The 24,490-nt window shown below is 48.8% G+C and overlaps 1 protein-coding gene across 1 annotated transcript; it reads left to right on the top strand.

The window, feature by feature from the left end:
• The first annotated feature begins 2,520 nt into the window (after window positions 1-2,520).
• Window positions 2,521-23,669, top strand: LOC119446662 (uncharacterized). Its single transcript, XM_049663516.1, has 4 exons — window positions 2,521-3,140; window positions 3,598-4,821; window positions 5,473-5,680; window positions 23,578-23,669. Exons 1-4 carry the CDS (start codon window positions 2,988-2,990, stop codon window positions 23,667-23,669), a joined length of 1,677 nt encoding a protein of 558 aa, XP_049519473.1. The 5' UTR covers window positions 2,521-2,987.
• Window positions 23,670-24,490: the final 821 nt, after the last annotated feature.

Genomic DNA, 24,490 nt, shown 5'->3' with positions numbered 1-24,490 from the left:
AACGAGCGGTATTCTCTTAAGTCCCGACGGTCCGGAGTTGAAGACCTTTCTTTTGAGGTTAGCTATACAGCGCTGGCGGATGAATTATCTATTTTTATCCTCGAGGAAAGCCGTGCATCGCGAAGGGCGGCAACACAGGTAGTCGTAATGTAGCAGCGGCGACACAGGTTGATCCCGTACCTTAATATGCGAATCACTATTTTTGCAGCGAACTACCGCACACGTCTTCCCTTTACCGATACACATTTTGCAGCATGAATTGGACACAGTGCATTAGCGCACACACAGTTGCATTTCCGACAGTTGATCACACGGTAGCAGGGCAGAAGCAGTAATGGTTTCGTATTCATGCGCATTCGCTGAGGCAACGTATGGCGCGCCGCCGAAAGCGCCATCTCGTTCCTCTAGAGCAAACTGCTCCACGAAAAGGGTCAATAGAACCGCTTGGTGGCACAGAGCTTCTCGAGATCAAGTGTCCCCGCTCCAAACGGAGCGGGCGAGAGGGCTTTCTTGAAGGCAAGTCGCTTGCCTATCTTAGCGTGCCAGAAGGAGAGGAATTCAGCTAAAGCAGTCACATGCATATTACACACAAATTCAAATAGCCCTGTAGGTTCTAGGACTACAAGTATGTAAACTTCTTATTTACACACCAAAGCAGCAACTCATCATTATAGTCAAGCGAAGTGGGGAGTTCTTGAGTAATGCTGTGGTGCAGCTTTACTTTATTCACCTTCTGCCAAAGTTAGTAGCTCGTATATAGCTTCAAATTTTCACCTGCTGCAGTTATGCACATTTGGTTCACAGTGTAAACAAGTCACAATTATGCCATGTGACAATTCCTCATGCAAGGGCACATTCCAGTGTGAACATTTTTCCCCGTTACCTTCATTCAACGCAAGAAACAGATTTTTTCAATATTTTATTTGTCAACCTTCAAGATTTGTTACAAGGAATGTACATAAAATAAATGTATGGTTTATAGATGAAATGAAACAGTACATATCATAAATGCTGTACAGAAAACAAGAAGTTTCAACAAATTACAATAAGTAATGCCTTCAACAAGTGAAAGTGTATGCTGAACACTTACAGCAGTGAAGAACAACACATTGACACGTATACATGTTTATCTTTCACCGGTGGCCGCTTTCACCGGCTAACAAATGTTAAACGTTATCGCTCGGCGCAGGACGCGCCTGTATCGGAAGTTTCTAGAACGTTATCGATGCTTCTTTCCGTTGCCTGTTTTCACCGACGCTTATGTTATCTGATTGTATGACCGACGCGAATTGTCTAGAACTTTCTGGAAGACACGCGGGCATCAGGGATTAATCTGGAACCTTCGATGACTCAGGTATAAAAGCCGACGCGCTTCGCCGCTGATCAGATTTTCGACGACCGCCGACTGTGTTCGCCGCTTTCGTTGTGCTTTGAGTGTAGCTTGTTTTTGTGGGCACAGGTTCGCCCAATAAAGAATCACTTTCGTCATACACACTTTTACGACTGTTTACTTCAGCGTCACTACTACGTGACATCTGGTGGAGGTGCTAGTCCGTTCATGCACCGAACGCCCCCGCAAAGCCGCGACCCAAGCCCGAAACCGGAGGACGAGACCAACGTCGTCAAGGACCAGCGAGCTAGCCGTAGGCAGCAAGGACTTGTGCCGGAGTTCGGACTTCTTCCCGAAAAGACCACTGCAATCAAGGCCAAGTCAACGACCAAAATGGCACCACCAGCGTCCCCCATCCTGCTGCAGCAACCTCGGGAGCCACCGACTTTTCGTGGATCATCCGCTGAAGACCCTGAAACCTGGCTGGAGACATACGAGAGGACCGCGACGTTCAACAAATGGAGCGACGACGACAAGCTGCGCCATGTTTATTTTTCATTGGATGATGCTGCTCGGACCTGGTTTGAGAACAGAGAGACCACCCTGGTGACGTGGGACCTATTTCGTGAGAACTTCGTGAGGACTTTCACGAATGTCGTGCGAAAAGAAAGGGCCGAAGTTTTACTAGAAACCAGAGTGCAATTGCCGAACGAGAACATCGCGATCTTCACGGAGATGACTCGCCTCTTCCGCCACGCCGACCCCGATATGTCTGAGGAAAAGAAAGTTCGGTTCTTGATGCGGGGCGTCAAAGAGCATCTATTCACTGGATTGATGCGCAACCCGCCCAAGACTGTCGCCGAATTTCTTTCCGAGGCTACAACGATCGAGAAGACGCTTGAAATGCGCGTCAGGCAATACAACCGCCGTGCCCTGACCAACTACGCCGACGCTCAAGCGCTAGGCGCCGACGACCTGCGCGAGACCATCAGAGCGGTCGTTCGCGAGGAGCTGCATAAGCTCTTTCCCAGGTCGCAGCCTCACGTGGCATCTATCGCCGACGTCATCAAAGACGAAGTTCAGCGCTCACTTGGAGTTCCCGATATGCAGCCACAATCGCCGCAACCCCAGCCGGAAGCGCTGACCTACGCCGCCGTCACCCGTCGTCAAGGCCCCCCTCCGCGCTCGCGCCAGGGCAACACCACCTAGACGTTTTTTCAAGGCCTCGGCAAGCCTCCGTCTCGACAGCGTGACGTCACTGCTGTGAGATCTGTGAGAAAGCAACGCTCGACTGGCTGGAGTCGGAATGGCTTGCGGCTTCTGTTCGCCAAATAGACAGACAATCTCGTTTGCTTCGAAACAAGTTTTCAGAAGGCAAACTGAAAGAAATTATTACCTACTATCTAACAAAAAGAGCTTTGCAATATTTTATCTTTCAAATGATGCACTTATTTACTTGATTTATTCACGCTTTAAGCATTTTCGTGCACAGCCGAGCGAAGTTGGCAGCGCATGACAGTGCGTCTGGCCACATTGATCTTACGTGCTCGCTCGCTCTGCTGGCTGTTGTGGTTGTAGGCTAGTGGCATTGTTACCGCTCACGCTGTTTTTTTCTTTCTCTTGTGCTGTGTGAGCATGGTTGGGTAAACTACGCAATATGCCTGGATGCTGCTGTGCACCGGGGTGCAACTCTAACTATGCTCATGGACCTAAAGCGCGCGTCTATCGGTTTCCGATGGACGCCGACCAAAGAACCGCATGGACGAGAGCGATCCCGCGCAAGGATTTTGCGCCCACAAAATACACTGTGGTAAGTGCGTTCTTTCACTTGTCGCAGGTGCCTACGCATGTGTAAACTCACTCAGCTACGCAACTAAAAACCTTTCAATTTTCATTATTTGTGAGCTAAGCTTTCGAGGCACTTGCAGCATATTTTACGAAGGACATGAGACACGCAGTGTTAGTAATCGTGCTGCTTGCCTAATTTTTGTTTTCGCGCGACCAACCTTGACAAACAGATACTTTCCTCGCAATCTCACGCCTAGCTGATGACCTGAGTCGCTCTAAACGGACTGCAGCGCCTGATCGAATCCCATGAGTTAGATTAAATAAACAGCGCTCGCCTTTTGGGCCGCCTAACAAGGCATTGTTACTATGATAATGCCTAATAATACAGCCACATTTTGTGATATGTAGTTGACTAATGTCCACTAACTTTTTCTTGCTTGATTTTTGTGCTATAAGCTCTGTTTCATTTTTTTTTTCAGGTGTGTGAGAAGCACTTTCTTACAAGTGATTTCGTGACCACTTCGACCTATCGAGATGAGAAAACCGGACGAGTACTTGAAGTTCCTCTCCAGCTGAGACGACTCAAGTCTGGTGCTATCCCCAGCCTATTTCCTAACTGCCCTTCGTATCTTTCTCGTCCCACTACTGTTGTCCGGGAAGGCCCTGAAGAGAAGCGGCTTCGTCTAGAGGGAGAATCACTACAGGAGGCAATAAGGCAGTCCGTTGAAGCTCACGAAGAAGAGAAGAAAAAGAATAACATCAGTACTTTTGAGGACTTGCTCACCGCTCTGACAAGTTTCCAGACAAACACCTTCTGCACAAAACTTGTTACTCACGACAAAGTCCTCTTCCTAAACTTCGATTCTCAAGAAGCTCCAACCGTGCGGTTTTCTGTGACAGTGTCAGCTGATTTGATCGTGAAAGTGTTTGTTGGTGACGTGCAGCTTAACAAGCTCGGGACCCTCGTGCTTCCTGTTTGTTTGTGTGATCTGCGGGAAATCGACAAGGTCCTTACTGCTGTGCAAAATTTGGCAGGAAACTTCTCCAACAGCGAAGAACGCTTGCAGATTGTCTTGAAGAAGACAGTGGAAACACTGGATGAACTAGCGTCACAAAGTTTCCCACACGAGTGGCAAGTGGAAGTTGTCAAGTTCGTAAAACAACAAGTCGGCATTTTACTGAGCAGAACTTCGAGATACCCTGCGGACTTGCTGGTATTTGCTAGCCTTGTGTTCACTATATCTCCACATGCGTACAGATTTATTAGGTCCACATCAAAGTTGAAACTTCCACATCCCGACACAATTAGACGTGTCTGTGGGTCATACCGTGTGAACCCATGCTCTGAGCAACAAGATGCTTTATTTCTGTCATATGCAAAGAGGCTGGCCGTAGGAATGGATGACCACGAAAAAACTGTGACGCTTGTCATGGATGAAATTCATCTGCAGCCATACATTGACTACAAAGGTGGTGGTCTAGTAGGAATGGCTACAAACAATCAAAACGCAGCAAAAAATGCATATGTGTTTATGATTCAAAGCCTCCTGTCGTCAAGCAAAGACGTAGTGCACATCCTTCCAGTGGCGAAAATAGATGCAATACAGCTGCATCAATTTCTTCGTGAGCTCATTGATGGGCTGGAGGCTACAGGATTTCGAGTAATTGCGGTTGTTTCAGACAACAACTCCATCAATGGGAAGGCAATGTCATTTTTTTCAGAGCCACGGAAGGTTGATACGGTCTACAAGCATCCATCAGACCAATCAAGACCACTGTTTTTTATTTTAGATTCTGTTCATGTTTTAAAATGCATACGAAACAATTGGCTTAACCAGCGTAACAGTGGTAAATGTATGTTTTTTCCAGACATCAATGGACTACCTGACAAGCCGTGCGTGCTAACAGCTTCATTCAACACGCTGCTAGAGCTTCATGAGAGAGAGAGAAATGAGCTTGTACGACTTGCACCAACATTGTCTTTGAAGGCACTGAAACCTTCGAACTTAGAGCGACAAAACATGAAACTTGTTCTCAAGGTGTTTAACAGTTTCACAATCGCAGCTCTCAACAGTGCACAAGCAGCAGGACTGCAGCATGCCAAAAGCACGGCCGATTTTATCAGCACTGTCGTAATGTGGTGGCGCATAGTGAATGTTAAGACGCCGGATAAAGGGAGGCGCCTTCGAGATGACTTCCAAGAGCCCATAAAGGCAGTTTGTTGCCCCCAAGTCGAGTTTTTGAACAAAATAGTCAGTTGGCTCGACTACTGGAAAAGCCTCAAGCATGACACTGGTCATTTCACTCATGAGACGCACAATGCATTGCGTCACACGTCTCTTGCTCTTGTTCAGGTGACAAGCTACTGCCTTAAAGAGCTTGGATTCAAGTACGTTTTACTGGGGAAATTTCAGTCGGACTGCCCTGAGGACAGGTTTGGCAGGTACCGACAGTTAAGTGGCGCACAGTACCATATCTCCATACGGCAGATGTATGAAGCGGAGCACAAATTGAGGCTGCAGAAGGTCCTCGAGCTGCCAGAGAGTGACGAGATTCCTCTATGTGCCTCCACTGATGAATTTCGTGATGCTTTAAAGCAATTCCAGATTGTAGTTGGAGAAGAGGACATTGCTGCAAAGCAGCACACACTTCCAGCTATAACTTATGTCGCTGGTTATTGCGCATATGCTGCACTCAAGAAGCTTACATGTGCATTCTGTCAAGAGAACCTGGTTGTTGAGAGTAAGACTTTCACAATTGAGGCAGACGAGCTCATAACGAGCATCACAAGAGGTGGACTTAAGTTTCCCCAAGCTGTCGTTGTGAACGCCGTACTGATTATGAATATTGTTCTCGAGAAACTGACAAGTGAAAAACATGCAGCCAAATTTTATGGCTGTGAAAAGCAGAAAGAACTGCTTGTTTCAATGACAACACTTTTCCTTGAGTGGAATGAAGACTTTGATGTTTGTGACAATGGCCATATGCCGCATGTAGTGATGGGGTACATACTTAGTGCAGCAGCAAACACTTTGTTAAATAACCTTTGCAAACGAGAAAACAACAAGCTGTCTGAAGCCAAAGCAGCTAAACGGAAACTGAAGACACTCCAGGCGTAATCTCTCGCACATGACTGATAATGTGTCCTTTGTGTTTACAAAGCCAAATCGTTTGAGCTCCCAGTTTCAACACTTTCAACAAGATCATTTTAAAAATGTTCTTAAAAGCTTTATCTCCACAATTTTTTTAAGTATTGTCACAAGTTCCGTTTTGCTGTGAACGTTACCTTTCTTTTGACGCTCGAGCTGTTATGTGGACGAATCATTTGAAGATTTAAGTAAATCATATTTAACCCATTCTGTGTGTGTTCAACTACATGTACTTAAAATAAGTCAACAAAGTGTCGAAAAGATTTTACAGGTAATGTCATGTCTGCTTTATTTTACTTTTTATAAAAATATTGTATGTGAAAAACTTCGCATGAATCCTCGTTGAATGGTTTTATTTCATTGTTGGTTTGTTTTTAAAAGCATTTCATATAATAAAACATGCAGTCTTGTTTTGACAAAAATCTTCTGGTGCATTTACTAAAGCATGCAAAATAGACCCTCCAATGCCTTCAAAAACTGAAGGCTTTGTCGGGGGTCTATAACATTTACACCTGTTGCTAACAAAAATTCCTTCTAGGCAGGCCCGTAGCCAAAAATTAATTTTCGGGGGTTGGGGCACCTGTTGAAGTCCTTGACAAACCCCTATTTTCACTATTCTGGGTAAAACAGCCCCTCCATCCGAATTTCGAAGGGGGGGGGGGCTCCTAGGGCCCCCGCCCCCCCCCCCCCCTGGCCACGGGCCTGTTTCTAGGTGTAAATCTCCGAAAAAAAAAATGCTACGAGTGCAACCGGGCCGCGGAACGACAAAACGCGAACGCGTGCCGGTCATTTGAGTGAAGCCAGCTTCCAGGCAGATCTCACACTGATGACGTCACGTAGGCTTGCGGAGGCCTTGAAAAAAAGTCTAGGTGGTGTTGGCCAGGGCCCCGTAACGCCGCAGTTCCGTCGTCCACCGCCGCCGCCGCCAGCACGCCCGCCCGTCGCCCAGCACAGCTACCAGAGGAAGACGGACATTTGGCGCGCCCCCGACCACCGCCCGCTCTGCTATCACTGCGGGGAAGCCGGCCATGTCTACCGCCGATGCCCATACCGCGAGATGGGCCTACGAGGGTTTCCCGTCAACGCGCCGCGTCCCGATCGAGGTGAACGACCGCGCGACATCGCCGACTACCTCGCCGGAGCCCAGTGGCAACCACGACGATCCTCACGCTCGCCGTCACCAGGCCGCTACATCTCGCCGCATCGCCGTCAGTACAACGGTCCCACCCGGAGCCGATCTCCTAGCCCTTACCCGGGAAACTGAAGGCAGCAACCGATGGAGGTGCGGTTGCTGTACAACGCAATGCCGAAGATCCTCCGACGCCGCCGACGACGACGATTCGCGATTCATCACGACGAGATATCAGCACGCCGCCTAGCAACAGCCTTGACAGCACTTCGCCGCCGAAAGAAGACCTTCCGACGCGACGTAGCAGCAGCAGAGCAAGCCGACGCAGCCGTGATCCGACGCCACGAATTAACCGCAACGCCAGACGCCGGTCTACCGATCTAGACGTGCTCATCGATGGTCATAACGTCACCGCTCTCGTCGACACTGGCGCCGACTATTCAGTTTTCAGTGGCGCGTTCGCCGCCAAGTTAAAGAAGGTGAAGACGGCCTGGCAAGGACCCGATATACGGACAGCGGGAGGTCACCTAATAACGCCAGCTGGAATCTGCACAGCGCGAGTCACGGTAAACAACCGCACTTACCCGGCGAGCTTCGTAATCCTGCAGCACTGCTCCAGGGACGTCATCCTAGGCATGGACTTTCAACACCAACATGGTGCAGTCATCGACTTAAGGTCCAAGTCGATAACGCTTTCAACACACAAAGCGATACCGCCGGATACAAGCATCAGTTACCATGCCTTGAATGTGCTTGAAGAACAAGTCACCGTTCCGCCTCGCTCAACCGTAATGATTTCCGTCGGTACCGAAGTGTCTCCAGACATGGAGGGCGTCATCGAGGGCGATCATCACTTACTGCTCGACCGTGAAATTTGCGTCGCTAGAGGCATAGGTGAACTACGCGAAGGGAAAGCAAGAGTGATGCTCACGAACTTCAGCCACGAATATAAGCACATTAACAAAGGCACCACGATCGCCTACATCGACGAAATAGTACAAGCCAGCAGTGCTTTCGCCTTCACGGATTCCAGTGCACCTTCAACGATGACTGTAGTACCTGAACCAACTTTCGACGTCAATCAGAACCTTCCCAATCATAAGAAAGAACAGCTAAACGCTCTGCTCCTGCAATACATGTACTTGTTGGCATAATAATGTACTTGTTGGCAAGATACGTTTGTAAACGTGTGGTCGTGGCCTAATGAGCTAGAGCACCGGCGTACTGAGCTCAACGGCCGAGGATATGTTTGTAAGGCGTCTTGGGAAGGAATAGGAGAAAAGAAAGGGAGAGAAGAAAGGGAGAAGGATGGTATGTTATTCAGAAGCGTGTCTGGTTGGCTAAAAATTACTAAATGCATTGGTCGTCATACCACTTCAGGTTACATCAGCATAATTTTTATTTAATTCCGCTAGTATTGTGCAATTATTGTCAATCAATCGAGATTAGAACACCGGCGTCATGGCATTGTATTCCGTCGCAATTATTTATCGCCATCACTTCAGAATCATCTCATTGTCGTCATGCCGTCGTCCTTATATGCCTTCGTCGTTCTATCGACATCATTCCTACCTCGTAATTCCATCGTCGTCACTGCATGCACCGTCGGCCTGCGGTCCTTGTTCTACCATCGTGAGGTAACATTGGCGAGCGATGGTCATAACTAATCGGGTCAATCAGGGAGACAGTGCATGGCCGCATATATCCGAATCACTTGAAACATCAGGGGAAACACTACGGATTCTAAATAAAGATGTCTTAGCTAACACGGTGTGTCGCTTCTTGCTCGCTAGATTGTGTGAATGTTAATCGCATTAACTTCGATAATCATCTTAACATGGGTTCTGCAGGAATTCTTTCGTCTTCGCTACACTAACGAACTCTTTGTTTATTTATTTATTTCAAAATACCTTACAGGCCCCATGAGGGGCATTGAGTAAGGGGGGCATTAATGCAAGACAGTTTTACACGTGAATTCCAAAACTCGAGGACCACAAAAATGAGCAGAAATCATCGTCGCAAAACAGGATACAAATGAAGAAGACGCGTTAGCGTACAAAACATCAGCCAAATATTATCACGCATATTGCTCGCGCACATATCGAATATCGTGTAAAAATGTGTATTTCAAAGTATGAAAGAAAAAAAATACAAACAATACGTAGATAAACAGAAATAACAGTTCAAGGTAGTGTACAAAATGCCAGATAAATATTATACCAAGCACATTGTTCAGGCATATAATCAAACATTGAGTAAGAAAAGTTTATTTAAAGCATGAATAGGAAACAATAGTCAGCGTGACGTTACATACAAATAGAGAGCATGGCATACAGAATGACACATTTTTAGGACAAAAACTGCAAGTTCAGGAGTTTCCTAAATTTATTTCCGTCCGTTTGCATGACAGCGCTGTCAGGGAGGGAATTCCACAAGCGGATGGCTCGTGGTAAAGCCGACAAATTAAATGCATCAGTGTTTCCGTAGATGCGAGTGAAACTTAAATCATTATTCAGTCGTCGTGATACGCAACTTGCACGTTCCAGCAGCAACGACGATGACTTCAAGTGATTAACATATTTATGGAACAAAGACTCATGTAATTGCGGGAAATGAATCGACTAGCTCGGTTTTGGATGGCTTCTAACATGCAGATTAGGTACTCGTGATGAGGAGACGAAATCGGGGACGCGAACTCGAGCTGTGGACGGACGAACGTCAGGAATGCTAACTTGCGGATGTCAGATGGAGAATTGCGTAGGTTGCGACGAATGTACCCTAGTGTTTTTGAACCATTAGCGCATATGTTTGTTATATGAGAGGCCCAGGAAAGATTTGGTGCGAGATGAACGCCTAGATATTTGTACAGTGAAGCTTCGGGTACTAGATCCGCATTTATACAATAACTTCCCAGCCTATTAAAACATTGTTCCCAGCCTATTAACACCTCGAATTCCTAGAGGTGATCATGCTCAGGCATGTGATGGACGACCCGAAGTTTGATGGAGGTAGCGGTATGATTTTGACAGCGGCGCCGCCAATCGACAAGGGCAAACACATTTGGATTGGTGGGAATAGCGGCGAAAGGCACACTTCAAGAGTGCCAAAGAGTTAGAAATACATATGCATTGTAGTAGTGCTAAAGAAATGGAAAACTATTGGATTGTTGTGAGGCTCGCTGCAAAAACATTCATTAGACTGTTTCAGGTATCCGAGCTATCCTTAACGGGAATCAATGAGATGAGTTTCGATTAAGCTCGTTACATTTTTCATAAGCGGAAGACGTGCCTAGAGGCAGAGTCGACTGCAATATTTTGTTGCTGCACAAAAATATCTAGATTTTAGGCGCGATCATTTTAAAGGAAAAACAAAAATTAAATAAGTTTTCAAGAATTACTTAGAGTACCTCGATAAAATTGTAGCAAATATAATCTGAAAAGTTCATTTGCAACTTTTTTGTATCTTAAGGCACAGGGCAACTTACTACTGGTTTCCAGTAATTTTCTTCGTTATATTTTCAAGCGAGTTGAATATTCTACCGTAGGTTAACTCACAATTAGCCCAACTAATTAAACTGAGACTTTCAAGTGTATATTGTTCTTATACAAATGATTTAAGTCTACGCGGATGCTGCAAAATTTCTCAACATTGGGGAGGGGAATATGAAAAACAAAATAGAAATGCAGAGCATTTTATTGCCTCAGTAAATTTTTATTTTGAATGCTATTTCCACTCGTTAAGTGGCTCAACCCTCGTGTTCGCAGCCTTGTATATGTTTTTGAAAGCACTAGGTGCGTTGTCTGCGAATTTACCTGAATAAGCAAGCAGATCATACTTTAATCTGGGCGGAGAAAAAAAACAAGGAAGGCCTACGTTGTAGATGCACTGTACTGAAACACAATTAGACAGAGTCTAAATTTGCATATATTTCTAAACAAGGATGCCTATATTGTCGAATAAAAATTGACATAATTATAATGAAGCTGAATAAAGCAATAAAAATGACATGTTCCATGTGAAAATATGATGAGCGTTAGCCTTGTGGGTCAACAATTTCTGTTTATTGAAAAAAAAAGCTTCTAGTGGCCGTGTATTATCGTATTCCTGAAAGCCAGTAACCAGCGTATCTAAACTTATATACGCAAGTGCAAGTATTGGCGGCGATTGCAGGCGTCGCTTCAGTTCTTCAAATGCTTCGACTTGCGGCGTCTCCCACTTGAACTCGACGTCGGCCTTCGTGAGGTACGTCAGTGGCTCAGCGATCCGTGAAAAATTCTTGACGAAGCGCCTGTAATAGGCGCGCAGTCCAAGGAATCTACGGACTGCCTTCTTGTCGGTGGGCGGAGGAAAGTCAGCGATGGCCGCAGTTTTCTGTGGGTCAGGGCACACTCCAGACTTGTTGATGACGTGTCCCAAAAACAAGAGCTGGTCGTATGCAAAGCGGCACTTTTCTGGCTTTACCGTGAGTCCGGAGGTCTTGATTACTTGAAGAACTGTTTGAAGGCGCCAGAGGTGTTCCTCGAAGCTTGAGGCAAACACAACGACGTCGTCCAAATAGATGAGGCAGGTCTGCCACTTCAAGCCTACCCGTACATTATCCACGACGCGTTGGAAAGTCGCAGGTGCCGATCAAAGACCAAACGGCATGACCTTGAACTCGAACAGTCCGTCTGGTGTTATAAAGGCAGTCTTCTCCCGGTCCCTCTCGTCGACTTCGACTTACCAGTAGCCGGTTTTGAGGTCCATTGACAAAAAACTTTGCGTTGTAGAGTCGATCCAAAGCGCCGTCAATACGTGGGAGAGGGTATACGTCCTTCGTGATTTTATTGAGGTGACGATAATCGACGCAGAAACTAAGCGTTAAATCCTTCTTCTTTACTAACACTGCGGGGGACGCCTACGGACTCTTGGACGGCTGGATGATGTCGTCCTGTAGCATTTCGTCGACTTGTTGCCTTATGGTCTCGTGTGGCGCGCCGAAACTCGGTACGGACTCTGACGGAGTGGGCGGATATATTCGTTGGTTATGATGCGGTGCTTGGCGACAGGGGTTTGTCGAGCTTGTGACGACGACGAGAAGCAGTCCTTGTATTGCAGGAGCAGAGCTTTTAGCTGTTCTTTCGTATGATTGGGAAGGTTCTGATTGACGTCGAAAGTTGGTCCAGGTACTACAGTCATCATTGCAGGTGTACTATAATCAGTGAAGGCGAAAGCACTGCTGGCTTGTACTATTTCGTCGATGTAGGCGACCTTGGTGCCTTTGTTAATGTGTTTGTATTCGTGGCTGAAGTTCGCGAGCATCACTCTTGCTTTCCCTTCACGTAGCTCAGCTATTCCTCTAGCAACGCAAATTTCACGGTCGTGCAGTAAGTGATGATCGCCCTCGATGACGCAGGCACTTCGGTACCGACGGAAATCCTTACGCTGGAGCGAGGCGGAACAGTGATTTGTTCTTCTAGCACATTCAAGGCATGGTAACTGATGTTTGTATTCGGTGGTATCGCATTGTGCGTTGAAAGCGTTATCGACTTAGACCTCAAGTCGATGACTGCACCGTGTTGGTTTAGAAAGTCCATGCCTAGGATAACATCCCTGGAACCGTGCTGCGGGATTAAGAAGCTCGCCGGATAAGTGCGGTTGTTTACCGTGACTCGCGCTGTGCAGATTCCAGCCGGCGTTATTAGGTGTCCTCCCGCTGTCCGGATATCGGGTCCTTGCCAGGCCGTTTTCACCTTCTTCAACTTTGCGGTGAACTCGCCACTGCAGACGGAATAGTCGGCTCCAGTGTCGACGAGAGCGGTGACATTATGACCATCGAATCGCACGTCTAGAACGTTAGACCATCGTCTGGCGTTACGGTTAAATCGTGGCGTCGGATCACGGCTGCGTCGGCTTGCTCCGCTGCTGCTACGTCGCGTTGGTAGGTCTACTTTCGGCGGCGAAATGTTGTCGTCAAGGCGCTTGCAGGTGCTATGCTGATACCTACCTCGTCATGATGATTCGCGAATCTAGTTCGTCGGCGGCGGAATATCTTCAGCATTGCGTTGTATAGCAACCGCACCTCCATCGGTTGCTGCCTTTAGTTTCCCGGGTAAGGGCTGGGAGATCGGCCCCGGGTTGGGCCGCATACAGCCGGCAATGCGGCGAGATGTAGCGGCCTGGTGACGGCAAGCGTGAGGGTCGTCGTGGTTGCCACTGGGGTCGGGCGAGGTAGTCGGCGATGTCACGTGGCCGCTCGCCAAGCTCTGGACGTGGCGCGTTGACGGCGAACCCTTGCAGGCCCACACAAGCAAGCTACACTCGAAGCACAACGAAAGCGGCGAACACAGAGGGCGAACGTCGAAATCTGATCAGCGGCGAAACGCGTCGGGTTTTATACATGAGTCATCGAAGGTCCCAGAATAATCCTTGATACCCGCGTGTCTTCCAAAAAGTTCTAGATAATTCGCATTGCTCATACAATCAGATTACATGAGCGCCGGCGACGAGAGACAACGGATAGAAGCATCGATAACGTTCGAGAGACTTCCGATACATGCAGGCGCGTCCTGTGCCTAGCGATTACGTTTAACGCTTGTTAGCCGGTTAAAGCGGTCACCGGTGAAAGATAAACGTGTATACGTGTCAATATGATTATGAAAGATTGAGTAAAGCAGCTTAAGACGTAACCTGCTTCCCTGTTCAAGCAAAAGGATCCAGTCAAGTTATTTTTTCCTCTTGCACTTAGAAAGCGGTCGTACATCCCCAGGGCGAACAGTGTCGCGACGGATTGGACTTTTTCTAAAGCATTATTATGCAAAAAAATTTATTGTTGCGCTTTACGTGCCAAAACCACGATCTGATTATGACGCACGCCGGGGTAGGGAACTCCGGATTAATTTAGTCCACCTGGGGTTCTTTAACGTTCACCCAATGGCGCACTGATATGCACATCAGAAACCACATTCAACACACAGCATGCCTACACCAACATTGGTAAAACTTGTTTTTTATGCTGCTCTTTTAAGTTAATACTTATGTGTTTTTAACTTTGTTGCAAGAAGTGAAGGGCATGCCCTGCATTTCTAACTACGGTACTAACATGTTATGACCAAGAGCCATCCTCTGACAGCATAAGACCTAAATATTTCATTGGTGAATTATTTTTCTATTTCAACTGGCCACTTAACAAGTACTTATATATGATTTTGTTACATTTTTCTAGTGAAGCTGCTACATAATTATTTATGTTTAGGGACATGCTATTAGTGACACACCATTTTTATACTCGCTTCAAGTCGGCCGCCAATAAAAACAATGACTCATTAGATGCCCTTGCACACAGTACACAATCATCCACAAAATTTGTATCCCGGTTCGATAATATCACCCATATTGCTAATAAAAAACCTTGCACTCGGCCGCGCAACGCTTGAAACTGCGAAGCTGTGGGATCGTAGCCCAGTATTTCCCGGAAGTGCACGCGAACTTTTCATCTTATCACTCATGTAGATGATAATTTCTTTTCGTGCGTCTCGGACTTACGGCCGACACTGCGCGTTGCACAGCGCAGCTTGCAACACCGACACCGCGTTCCAATGCCGACATCGCGTTCCAGGAGACCCGCTTCGTGAATGCGTCGCTCTCTCTCTCTCTCGCTCTCATAGCACGCAAAACCTCTTCACCTCGCAGAGCACGACCATACAAACGCGCCAGCTGTGGACGAATACGACGACGCTCGAACGCAATGCAGCCGTCTTGCAGCACGAACATGCGGCACGGGCCGTCGGTGCTGCCAGATTGCACTCCGGCGATGATGGCCTGCAAGGACTCGTCGCGATGTTATTCCGCGCGCATGTTGCACATGTCAGTGAAAGCCAACACGCAGGTCTCCAGATCATGTGCAACAGGATCAGGAGGATCCACGGGATGACGAAAGAGGCAGTCAGCGTCCTTGTGCAGACGTCCAGACTTGTAGATGACAATAAAAGAAAATTCCTGGAGCCGCAAAGACCAGCGACCAAGCCGTCCTGCCGGGTCCCGGAGGGAAGACAGCCAGCAGAGGGCATGGTGGTCTGTAATGACCGAAAACGTGCGGCCGTACAAATATGGCCGGAACATGGCGACAGCCCACACTAAAGCCAAGCACTCACCCTCGGTGATGGAGTAATTCCTCTCAGAAGGTGACAGCAGGCGGCTGGCGTAAGGTATCACGCACTCGGTACCATTCTGCTGCTGGGCGAGAACAGCACCGATGCCGTGGCCGCTGGCATCAGTGTAGACTTCGGTCGGTGCAGATGGGTCAAAGTGGGCAAGTATGGGAGGGGTGGTCAGAAAGCCGATGAGAGCGGCGAACGCGTGAGCCTGCTCCGGGCCCCATGAGAAAGGCGTGTTCTTCTTTAGAAGATCTGTCAAAGGGCGAGCAACGTCGGCGAAGTTTTTGACGAAACGGCGAAAGTAAGAACACAGGGCGACAAAGCAGTGCACGTCAGAAGCAGAACGAGGCACAGGGAAACTGCGAACGGAGTGAACTTTATCCGGATCTGGTTGTACACCGGTTGCGTTAACGAGATGTCCCAACACGGGAATCTGACGGCGCCCGAATTGACATTTCGTAGAGTTCAGCTGAAGGCCGGCTTTTCGGAAGACCGCAAGAATTGCAGCGAGTCGCGTGAGGTGGCATGCTGAACGTGGGAGAAAAAACAATAACGTCGTCAAGATAACAAATACAGGTGGTCCATTTGTAGCCTCGCAGAAGAGAGTCCATCATTCGTTCAAATGTCGCAGGAGCATTGCATAGGCCAAAGGGCATTACTTTGAACTGATATAAACCATCAGGTGTTATGAAGGCAGTCTTCTCACGGTCCATTTAATCAACAGAAATCTGCCAGTAGTCGGATCGAAGATCAATGGATGAGAAGTATGTAGCTCCGTGCAAGCAGTCCAAGGCGTCATCGATGCGTGGTAATGGGTAGACGTCCTTTCGCGTGATCTTGTTTAAATGGCGATAGTCGACGCAAAAACGCCAGGTACCATCCCTTTTCTTCACGAGGACGACTGGCAAAGCCCAAGGCCTGGCTGATGGTTCGATGACCCCTTTGCGGAGCATTTTGTCCACTTCTGACTGCATTACTCTACGTTCAGCATGTGATACACGATAGGGACGCCGACGAATATGATTCATGTCTCCAGTGTTTATACGGTGGTGAACAACAGATGTTTGGCCGAAAGAGCGGTCGCCAAAATCAAAGATGTCACTGTACGATTCGAGCAGGAGACGGAGGTCCTTCGCCTGAGCAGAGGTGAGGTCAGTTGCAATCATTTTGGCGAAGTCATCCATGAAATAATCAGAACTGTGAGCTGCAATTGGTGCTAATAATCCACTCACGGCGTCCATACTCTCAATGTCAAATTCGGACGTACAAGAAACACTGGCCAAGAACATGCCAGCCGGAAGCACTTGAGGGCACAGGCTGAAGCGGGAGAACGACGTCATTATTCGTAACCGTGATCAGCCTATGCGGAACCGCAACGTTTCGGTTCAAAAGCACGTCGACGATGGGCCGAAGCACATATTCACCGTCAGGAACCTGTGGCTGTGAGGTCAAAGCGACGTAAGTGACTGCCTCGGGTGACAGACGCACATCTTGAAGCGAGCACAGGCGCGGTACTTGGAGCATCGGCGAGTTGAGGCAGTTCCAACGCCGGCTGCGCAGTCGATGAGAGCATAATGGTTGGATAAAAAGTCCAACCCAAGGATAACGTCGTGAGGGAAGTTGTCGATCACAGCTAAGAGAACAGAAGTATACTGCAACAAGACGCAAGTCAGCGCCGTGTTGTCGTCTTTCCTTCCTTTTGTCCCTGTATTGTTTGCGCTGTTACGATACTTAAGATGAACAGAAGTAGGGCGGCCGGCTATACTTAAACGTACAGTACACATTTCGAGAACAACCAGCACGCCACCATCGGGGACACGAAGCACTTGTGCAGCTTCTGGGGTGAGGACCTTCTTTAAACGTCTGCGTAGGCTAGCACTCATCACAGATATGTGGGCTCCAGTGTCGACGAGTGCTTGGACAGGTACACCGTCTACTTTGACGTCAGTTATATTTCTCTTTGTGGGCTCAGACAGAGGATTTACTGCAATAGTTGTCAATGCAGCACCACCTCCGAGGGCTGCAATTCTTAGTTTTCCGAGAAAACGCGGTCGAAAGCCACAGGGCACCAAAGGCGACGTGGCTGCGGCGAACCGGAAGATGGGCGACGTGTTTGTGGTGAACGAGAATGGCGTCCGCGAGGCGATGGTGAGCGACTGTACCACGTGTTCCTGGCAGAGTTGTCGGCACTGTTAGACTCTGCGGAGGGCAGAACACGGCGGGAATGTCCACGAAAACGGTTCAGGTTGGTCGGCGTGCGAGGTGTTGAGGGCCACGAGTTGCGACAGTATCGGGCGACATGACCAATACGACTACAGGTGAAACATATCGGCTGGTCGTCCGCAGTTCTCCACTCAGTCGGGTTGCGATAACGCGGAGAGAAGCGTCGCGGTGGATCAAACAGAGTAGAAGGGCGTTCGTTGGCTCTGGGGTTGGCGTCAGCACAGACAGAATGTAAACCAATGCTTTCAAGTTCCTGGCGAACGATGGCTTGAACGAGAGGAACTGAAAGAGGGGTAGCGTCAGGGCGACGCGAACAGAAAGCTGCGGGCGCCATAGCTTCCAGTTCACGTCGAACGATTCGCACCACGACCTCTGATGGAGACGCATGCTGCTGTGTGGGCTGATCTTCACAAGTCGACGTTGCGGCAGTATTGGGGAGTTTGGCGAATGGTTGCAGGACGCGGCGACTTTTGGCCTGCTCTAATTGTCGGCAATCTTTAATGATAACATCAACTGAAGAACAGCCTTTGCACATGAGCAGATTAAAGGCGTCGTCAGCGATTCTGTCACAGCTGTCCCCGATTCGTCGTCGGCGCGAAGTCAATCGACGGGGTAGACAAGCTGGTTGGTCGTTCCGTACGCAAGCGAGCACAGTGAAAAGAGTCAGAGTCGGGAGTAAACAAAAAAACAAGATATTTATCGGCTGATAAATACACACAAGTTAATAAAATACAATAATAAAAAGACACAAGACAGACTAACACACCTGAACTTAATATCACACAATGATGAAGACCAATAAATACGAGCAATTAACAGAACATATACATATGAAACAGTGCGAGGATCAAATACACAAAACTACACTTAACAGCATTTCACTAAAACAAAGATCAAAATAAATCAAAGTTCAAAAGAAAACAAATGGTGTCATACGCATGGCCGGGCAGCAGCAGCAAGTCTATAAACCGTGGAAGTCGGTGCACAAAGCTTTCCCGAAGAATGCTGGCGGTCCGATCTTGTCGAGGTGGATGCGAATTGCTGGGCTGGGTTGCCCGGGAGTCTAGATTGGACGTCTTCTCTCAAGCAGGTTGAGCTAACTTGATGCGAACTACCGTGAGCTTCGTTGCAGACGCTGGTTTGACGTCTCGTACGTCAACAAGTTCCTCGGAGTTCCGACGTGGCCAGGCGGCCCAGGCGATACTGGACGGCACTAGCCCCCCGATGGCTTCTCAGCAGCGCATGGGTTCAGCTTCTAGACTAATCAGCAGGGCCCGAAACATGCGCTTAAATAGCCTCTCCTTTCCCTAGTTCCCTAGGTAGGGAAACTGCCGCTATGTAGCGTTCTCCGAATTCAGCTCTCTTAGCTCCCAACAATCTTGGCCGCGCCCTTTCACTATGGACGAAGAACCGCAGATTAGCCTCTCTCCCAATGTCAAGGGCCAAGGTTGAGCCCGGCACTACCACGTGGCCGTACGCGCACACTTCGGGGTCCGTAATCGGCGTGACGCGTCTGGAATCGAGATGGCAGCCCGAGCGGCCACGACGCTTTTGACGCCCGTAATTCGGCGTGTCGATGTCGAATGCATTGTACGCTGCACAGTCAGGAGCCCACGTTTTTGACACTCGTAATTCGGCGTGTCGATGTCGAATGCATTATACGCTGCACAGTCAGGAGCCCACGTGTTTGACGCTCGTAATTCGGCGTGTCGATGTCGAATGCATTATACGCTGCACAGTCAGGAGCCCACGTGTTTGACGCTCCTAATTCGGCGTGTCGTTAATCAGCGTCCAAACCATTTGAAAATATGCCGCTCCGTGACAGATTCCCTTCAGCACGTGCCCGACCTTCTCAGCTTCAGTCATGTCGTGATCGCCTTTACGACAAATTGCCAGCATGTCCTGGATATACGAAACATAGGACTCGGTGGGGGATTGGGCGCGGGAGGCGAGTTCCTGCTTTGCGGCCATCTTACGGCCGGCTGGTTGGTCAAACAACTCTTTTAGCTTCTCTTTGCATTGGTGCCAGCTGGTCAGCTCCTCTTCGTGGTTTTCGTACCAGACATTTGCCGTCCCTCTTAGGTACAACACGTTAGCTAGCATAGGCGTAGGGTCCCATATGTTCACTCCACTCACGCGTTCGTACATGGCCCGGCACTTTTCAACGTCGGCGCCATCGGTCCCACAGAAAGTTCCGGGATCCTTGGCTTGTACAACCACAACCGATGGGGACGACGACGTAGCTGGCGACGGTGACATTGACGTTGGAGGCGGCAACGACGTTGATCCCGCGTGCTCACCGTCAGTCATGGTGGGGACGGTGATGCGACGTCCTCTGCGGAGCTCCGTTTCCAGCCTTGGTACCCCGCACCTCTCACCAATATGTTACGGGGATGTTGGGAGTATAGACTGGATGCATTTACAATATATGCACAGGTACGGTGAGTGTGGTCAAGATAGTTGACCAGCAACAACACGCAGCAGCCAGTGTCTCTCGATCTTCTTCTTTTCTTTCCTCCTATCCTTCCGTAACAATAAGATTCGCATAAATGCATGTTCTGGCAGCGTGGCTCTATAGCCTAGTGGTTACGACGCTCGCTTTGGGACCGGAGGTACGCGGGCTCGAAACCCACCTCGGCAAGAAAGTTTATTTGTCTTGTTTCTTGGTAGTTTCTTGATACGCACCACAAATTAAGGATGTTAAAAAAAGAAGAAATAGGTGACCCGTAAAATAGCGAGGGATTGTGGGATGCGCCGTCTGCTAGCTGCTTCCGGTTCGAGTCAGCACAGCCGCCGCCACCGCTTCGCCGTAGAATTCCATTGATGCGCTTGCAGTCCGTTTTTCTTTGTAGGGTTTTACGTGCCAGAACTAGTTCTGATTATGAGGTACGCCGTAGTGGAGGGCTCAGAATTAATTTTGACCACCTGGGGTTCTTTAACATGCACTACAACGCAAGCATACGGGCGTTTTCGCATTTCGCCTCCATCGAAATGCGGCCCCCCGCGGCCGGGATTCGATCCCGCGAGCTCGTGCTCAGCAGCGCAACGCCTTAGCTGACTGAGCCACTTGCGCTTGCAGTCCGGCTTTGTCCCACTCGAAGATTACCCGGTTGCAGGTGCCTAGCAAAACCATCGTCGGCTGTTCAGCCGTTGGCTGCTCAAATTCAAGCGTTAAGGGTGAACGCATGTAACTACTGTCTTGCAGCAACCCTTGCTGTGTCCGCTGTGCACAATCATCAGAGGAATGGCTGCCGCTTCCAAAACTGTAACAAGGCAGAGACCTTCATCAATACTCCTTTTTGGGCGAGTTGGTACATCTTGAAACTTTGGGTAACAGTGCAAACAGACGACCAAAAGAAGGGAGACACGTACACAGAAGCGCTTGTGTGTACGTGTCTCCCTTCTTGTGGTCGTCTGTTTGCGTTGTTACCCAAAGTTTCAAGGCAGAGACCTCCCGTGAACAAAAAGAAAATGAACGTACAGTGCCACTTATCAGGCGGCGATTAGCTGTGTAAGGGGCCGACACGGAATGATTCCCCAGGATATTTCTTTCTCTAACATTGACTCAGGCAACCAGAACTACGTCAGTACTCGCATGCACATATAGAGGTATTATGTAACGAGGTTTTACGGCGCGAATTTAGGCGGGAGACAGCGAGATACATACATAATACTCGTAACCAACTAGCCCTCCTTAGCTCCGTCAGCACAGATAGACATAATGCGCAGCCGTAATGTGACGGCGATACGGCCATTGTTGACAAAAAGCGAGAACGTCTAACTACGTACCACTTCAAATGAACCTAGAGTTTCGATCGAGAAATGACGTTGACAGCGCGCAAAGTTATCATTTTCAGCGCTAGCTGCGCCGTTATACCAACGATATCGGTTTCTAGCTACGATCACAGAACAGCATGCACCGCTGTAGCCATCGCCTCAGCACGCGATTTTCTAAGTAATGCTTCTACACGCTTGATAAATTATCGGATAACGATAACTTTTTCACCTGTTTGACTGACCCGCAGGCAGAGCAGTCAGTGACGGTGCGTGCAAGCAACGGCAAATGTCGTAGAGCTAAACCTGGCAGAAACAAAAAAGGCCGCCGGAACGAAAACCAGAGTTCCTTTATGAATAAAAGCGTATCCTTGCCTTTCTTGGCTCGTCATCGTCGCGCCTAGAAACCTAGAAATCAACATTGCTGGTCGACAAAGCGGACGGAAAGCTTCAGACGAATGAGAGTTGAAACCGCGTAGAAAAACACGTTGTACGGAACGGCGTTCCAGGAACTAGTTCCTTATGGGAGGAACGGAATAATGCCACCATTCCTTTAAGGGCCGGTGGAACTGTAACGGTAACTCGTTTTTTTTACGAAGGAACGGCAGAGGGAACCGCGTTCCTTCTGTAAACGTTCCATGGCACTAAACAGGCGCACCGACGTATGCAGCACATCATGCAGGGCGCAAAGAACTACCGCTTGTCTGTCACGTGACTATTGTGCATTTTCTTTCGCGAGTTCTGCATTGTATTTTTAATCACTAGGCTTCAAGATTGTCACATGACGCTCCCTTCTGTAGTTTCTTTCCGCCATGGCGGCCTGTCGGACACTAACATCGAGATGTAACTCTTGCCGAGTTAAAACAAGGGTCTTTACTAAATTGAGAATATCTATTCTGGACATTTCTTTTTCTACTTATACTACAATATTGAATCAGCAATAATTAAACGCCTACGTATTGTTCCTTTCGATGCGGTTTCTTGCGCAACCATTTAATTATATCCTCCTGAGACCCCTTGTACAATACATTGCACATTGCCTTCCATTTTTTTTTTCGAAATTCACTCAGAAGTGATTACGCAAAATATTCACTCTGGGTTTGAAGTACGATGCATGTGTAACTACTGTAATGAAGTGGTTTACTCATATTCTTGTCATCCGCTTTCGAGAAATTTGACAATAAATTGGTCTAGACCTCTGTGTCGTCCCACACGGCCGAAAGACGTCGAGGCGTATTTCGAAGTCACCGAGATTTCGGGAAAATACCGGACGCGGCAGCAATATGGCAATAAACTACACGAAGTTTCATCTTCATCTCAGCATTCAAACAATGAAATGCAGTTTTTACCGCAGCTAACATGAGGAGATGATGGAGAGATTCACGTACACGGAGACAGAGCTTTTGGCATCTATCAGATACCGGCTCAGCCGGGTCTGGAGAACGTGCTCCATAAGCTTGTCCACACAGGACGTAAGGGATATGGGACCGAGATTAGCGGGTCGAAGTGGTTTGCCCGATTTGGGAATGAAAACTACCTTAGCGTCCTTTACTTGGGGTTGGGAGGGCGCCGCGCACCCAGCATTCATTGAAGTAGTCGGTTAGGGCTGTGCTGGAGGGGGAATCGAGGTTGCGTAGTGCCTTGTTGTGCACTCCGTCGGGACCGGGAGCTGAGGACGTATTCAGGCGCTGAAGTTCTGCCCTGACTTTGGCCTCTCTGATGGTTTTGTCGAGGAGATCGTTGGGGGAGCCTGTATAGTGGGTGGTCTCCGGGGGGATATGCGGGGAAGTGTAGACCACGAAGCGTCTGGAGGAGTTCCTGCGGGGAGGCTTCGGATGCGTGTATAAGCTTCGTCATTATCTTTTTCTGGTGTGTCTTGGACTGAGTCGAATCAATGAGATGCGGAATAGGTTCCATGTCTGGAGCAGGCTCATGTTGTGCTCCAGCCTGTTACAGAGGGATCCCCAATTTTAGCGAGAGAGATTCGCAGCATGCGTCTCAGTCTCCTTGTTGAGCTGGGTCAGCCGGTGTCTGAATGTTGTATTCCAGCGCTGACGCTGCCACCTCCACTCGAGTCCCGCCTTGGCTTTCCCGAGCTGCAGGAGATGGGAATCCATCGCGTCCGCAGGGCAGTCCCCTGAGAGGGGGCGAGTCGCGGCGCGGATGTCGCACTAGAGCTGGTCGGACCAAGTAGCTATGTCTGAGATGTTGTGTAGAGTGTGGGCTGCTCGGAAAGTGTGGAACGAGTGCCACTTCGTGATGGCCGCACCACGAGCGGGTCTGCGTGCTGGGCCTGCTGTAGGAGAATCTCAATAATGTAGTGATCACTACCCAGATTCTCCCGGGTGTTACACCACCAGCTTGAGGTAGGCGGTGGGTAAATGTGAGGTAGGGGGTAGTGTCTGCGCAGACACTGTTTGCGATGCGAGTAGGGGTGGTGGGATTTGTGAGAAGGGAGAAGCCGGCCTGCTGAGCTGCGGGCCATACCCGGCGCCCGTTGGGGGTGCCCGTTTGGTAGCGCCAGGCCGTGTGAGGGGCGTTGAAATCCCCTAGAATTAGGAGGGGGCTCTTGTGAGCGACGCGCTTGGCGAGCGTGAAGAGTCGGTCGAAGTAGTTGCCGCAGGCACTTCGGGTGGCTGTATTGACCCTTTTCGCGGCGATCCCGTGGGCGCTGCCATGTTTGATCACGTGGTGACGCGTCCATTGCTTGCCTCAACTGCCTCCGTTGCCTCCTTGTTTACAATGGAAATGTATGACGCCGGCGCGACCTAGAAAACCTCTGTTTTCAAAGATATCGTAGACGGTGACCAGGTGGACGACACGAAGCTTTGATCACAGCTTCAGAGAACATGCAAAAGCGCGTTCGGAGCTGATTAAGCTATGTCCAAACGGCGCAAGCAGCGTATATGGTGCTTGTTCTAAAAGCGGGGCTAACTATGTATTCCAAGCTATCCAAACATTC

Source organism: Dermacentor silvarum, chromosome 1 (genome assembly GCF_013339745.2).
Source record: "Dermacentor silvarum isolate Dsil-2018 chromosome 1, BIME_Dsil_1.4, whole genome shotgun sequence".
In the NCBI taxonomy this organism is placed as follows: domain Eukaryota; kingdom Metazoa; phylum Arthropoda; class Arachnida; order Ixodida; family Ixodidae; genus Dermacentor; species Dermacentor silvarum.
This window is presented reverse-complemented; position numbering and strand designations above follow the sequence as displayed.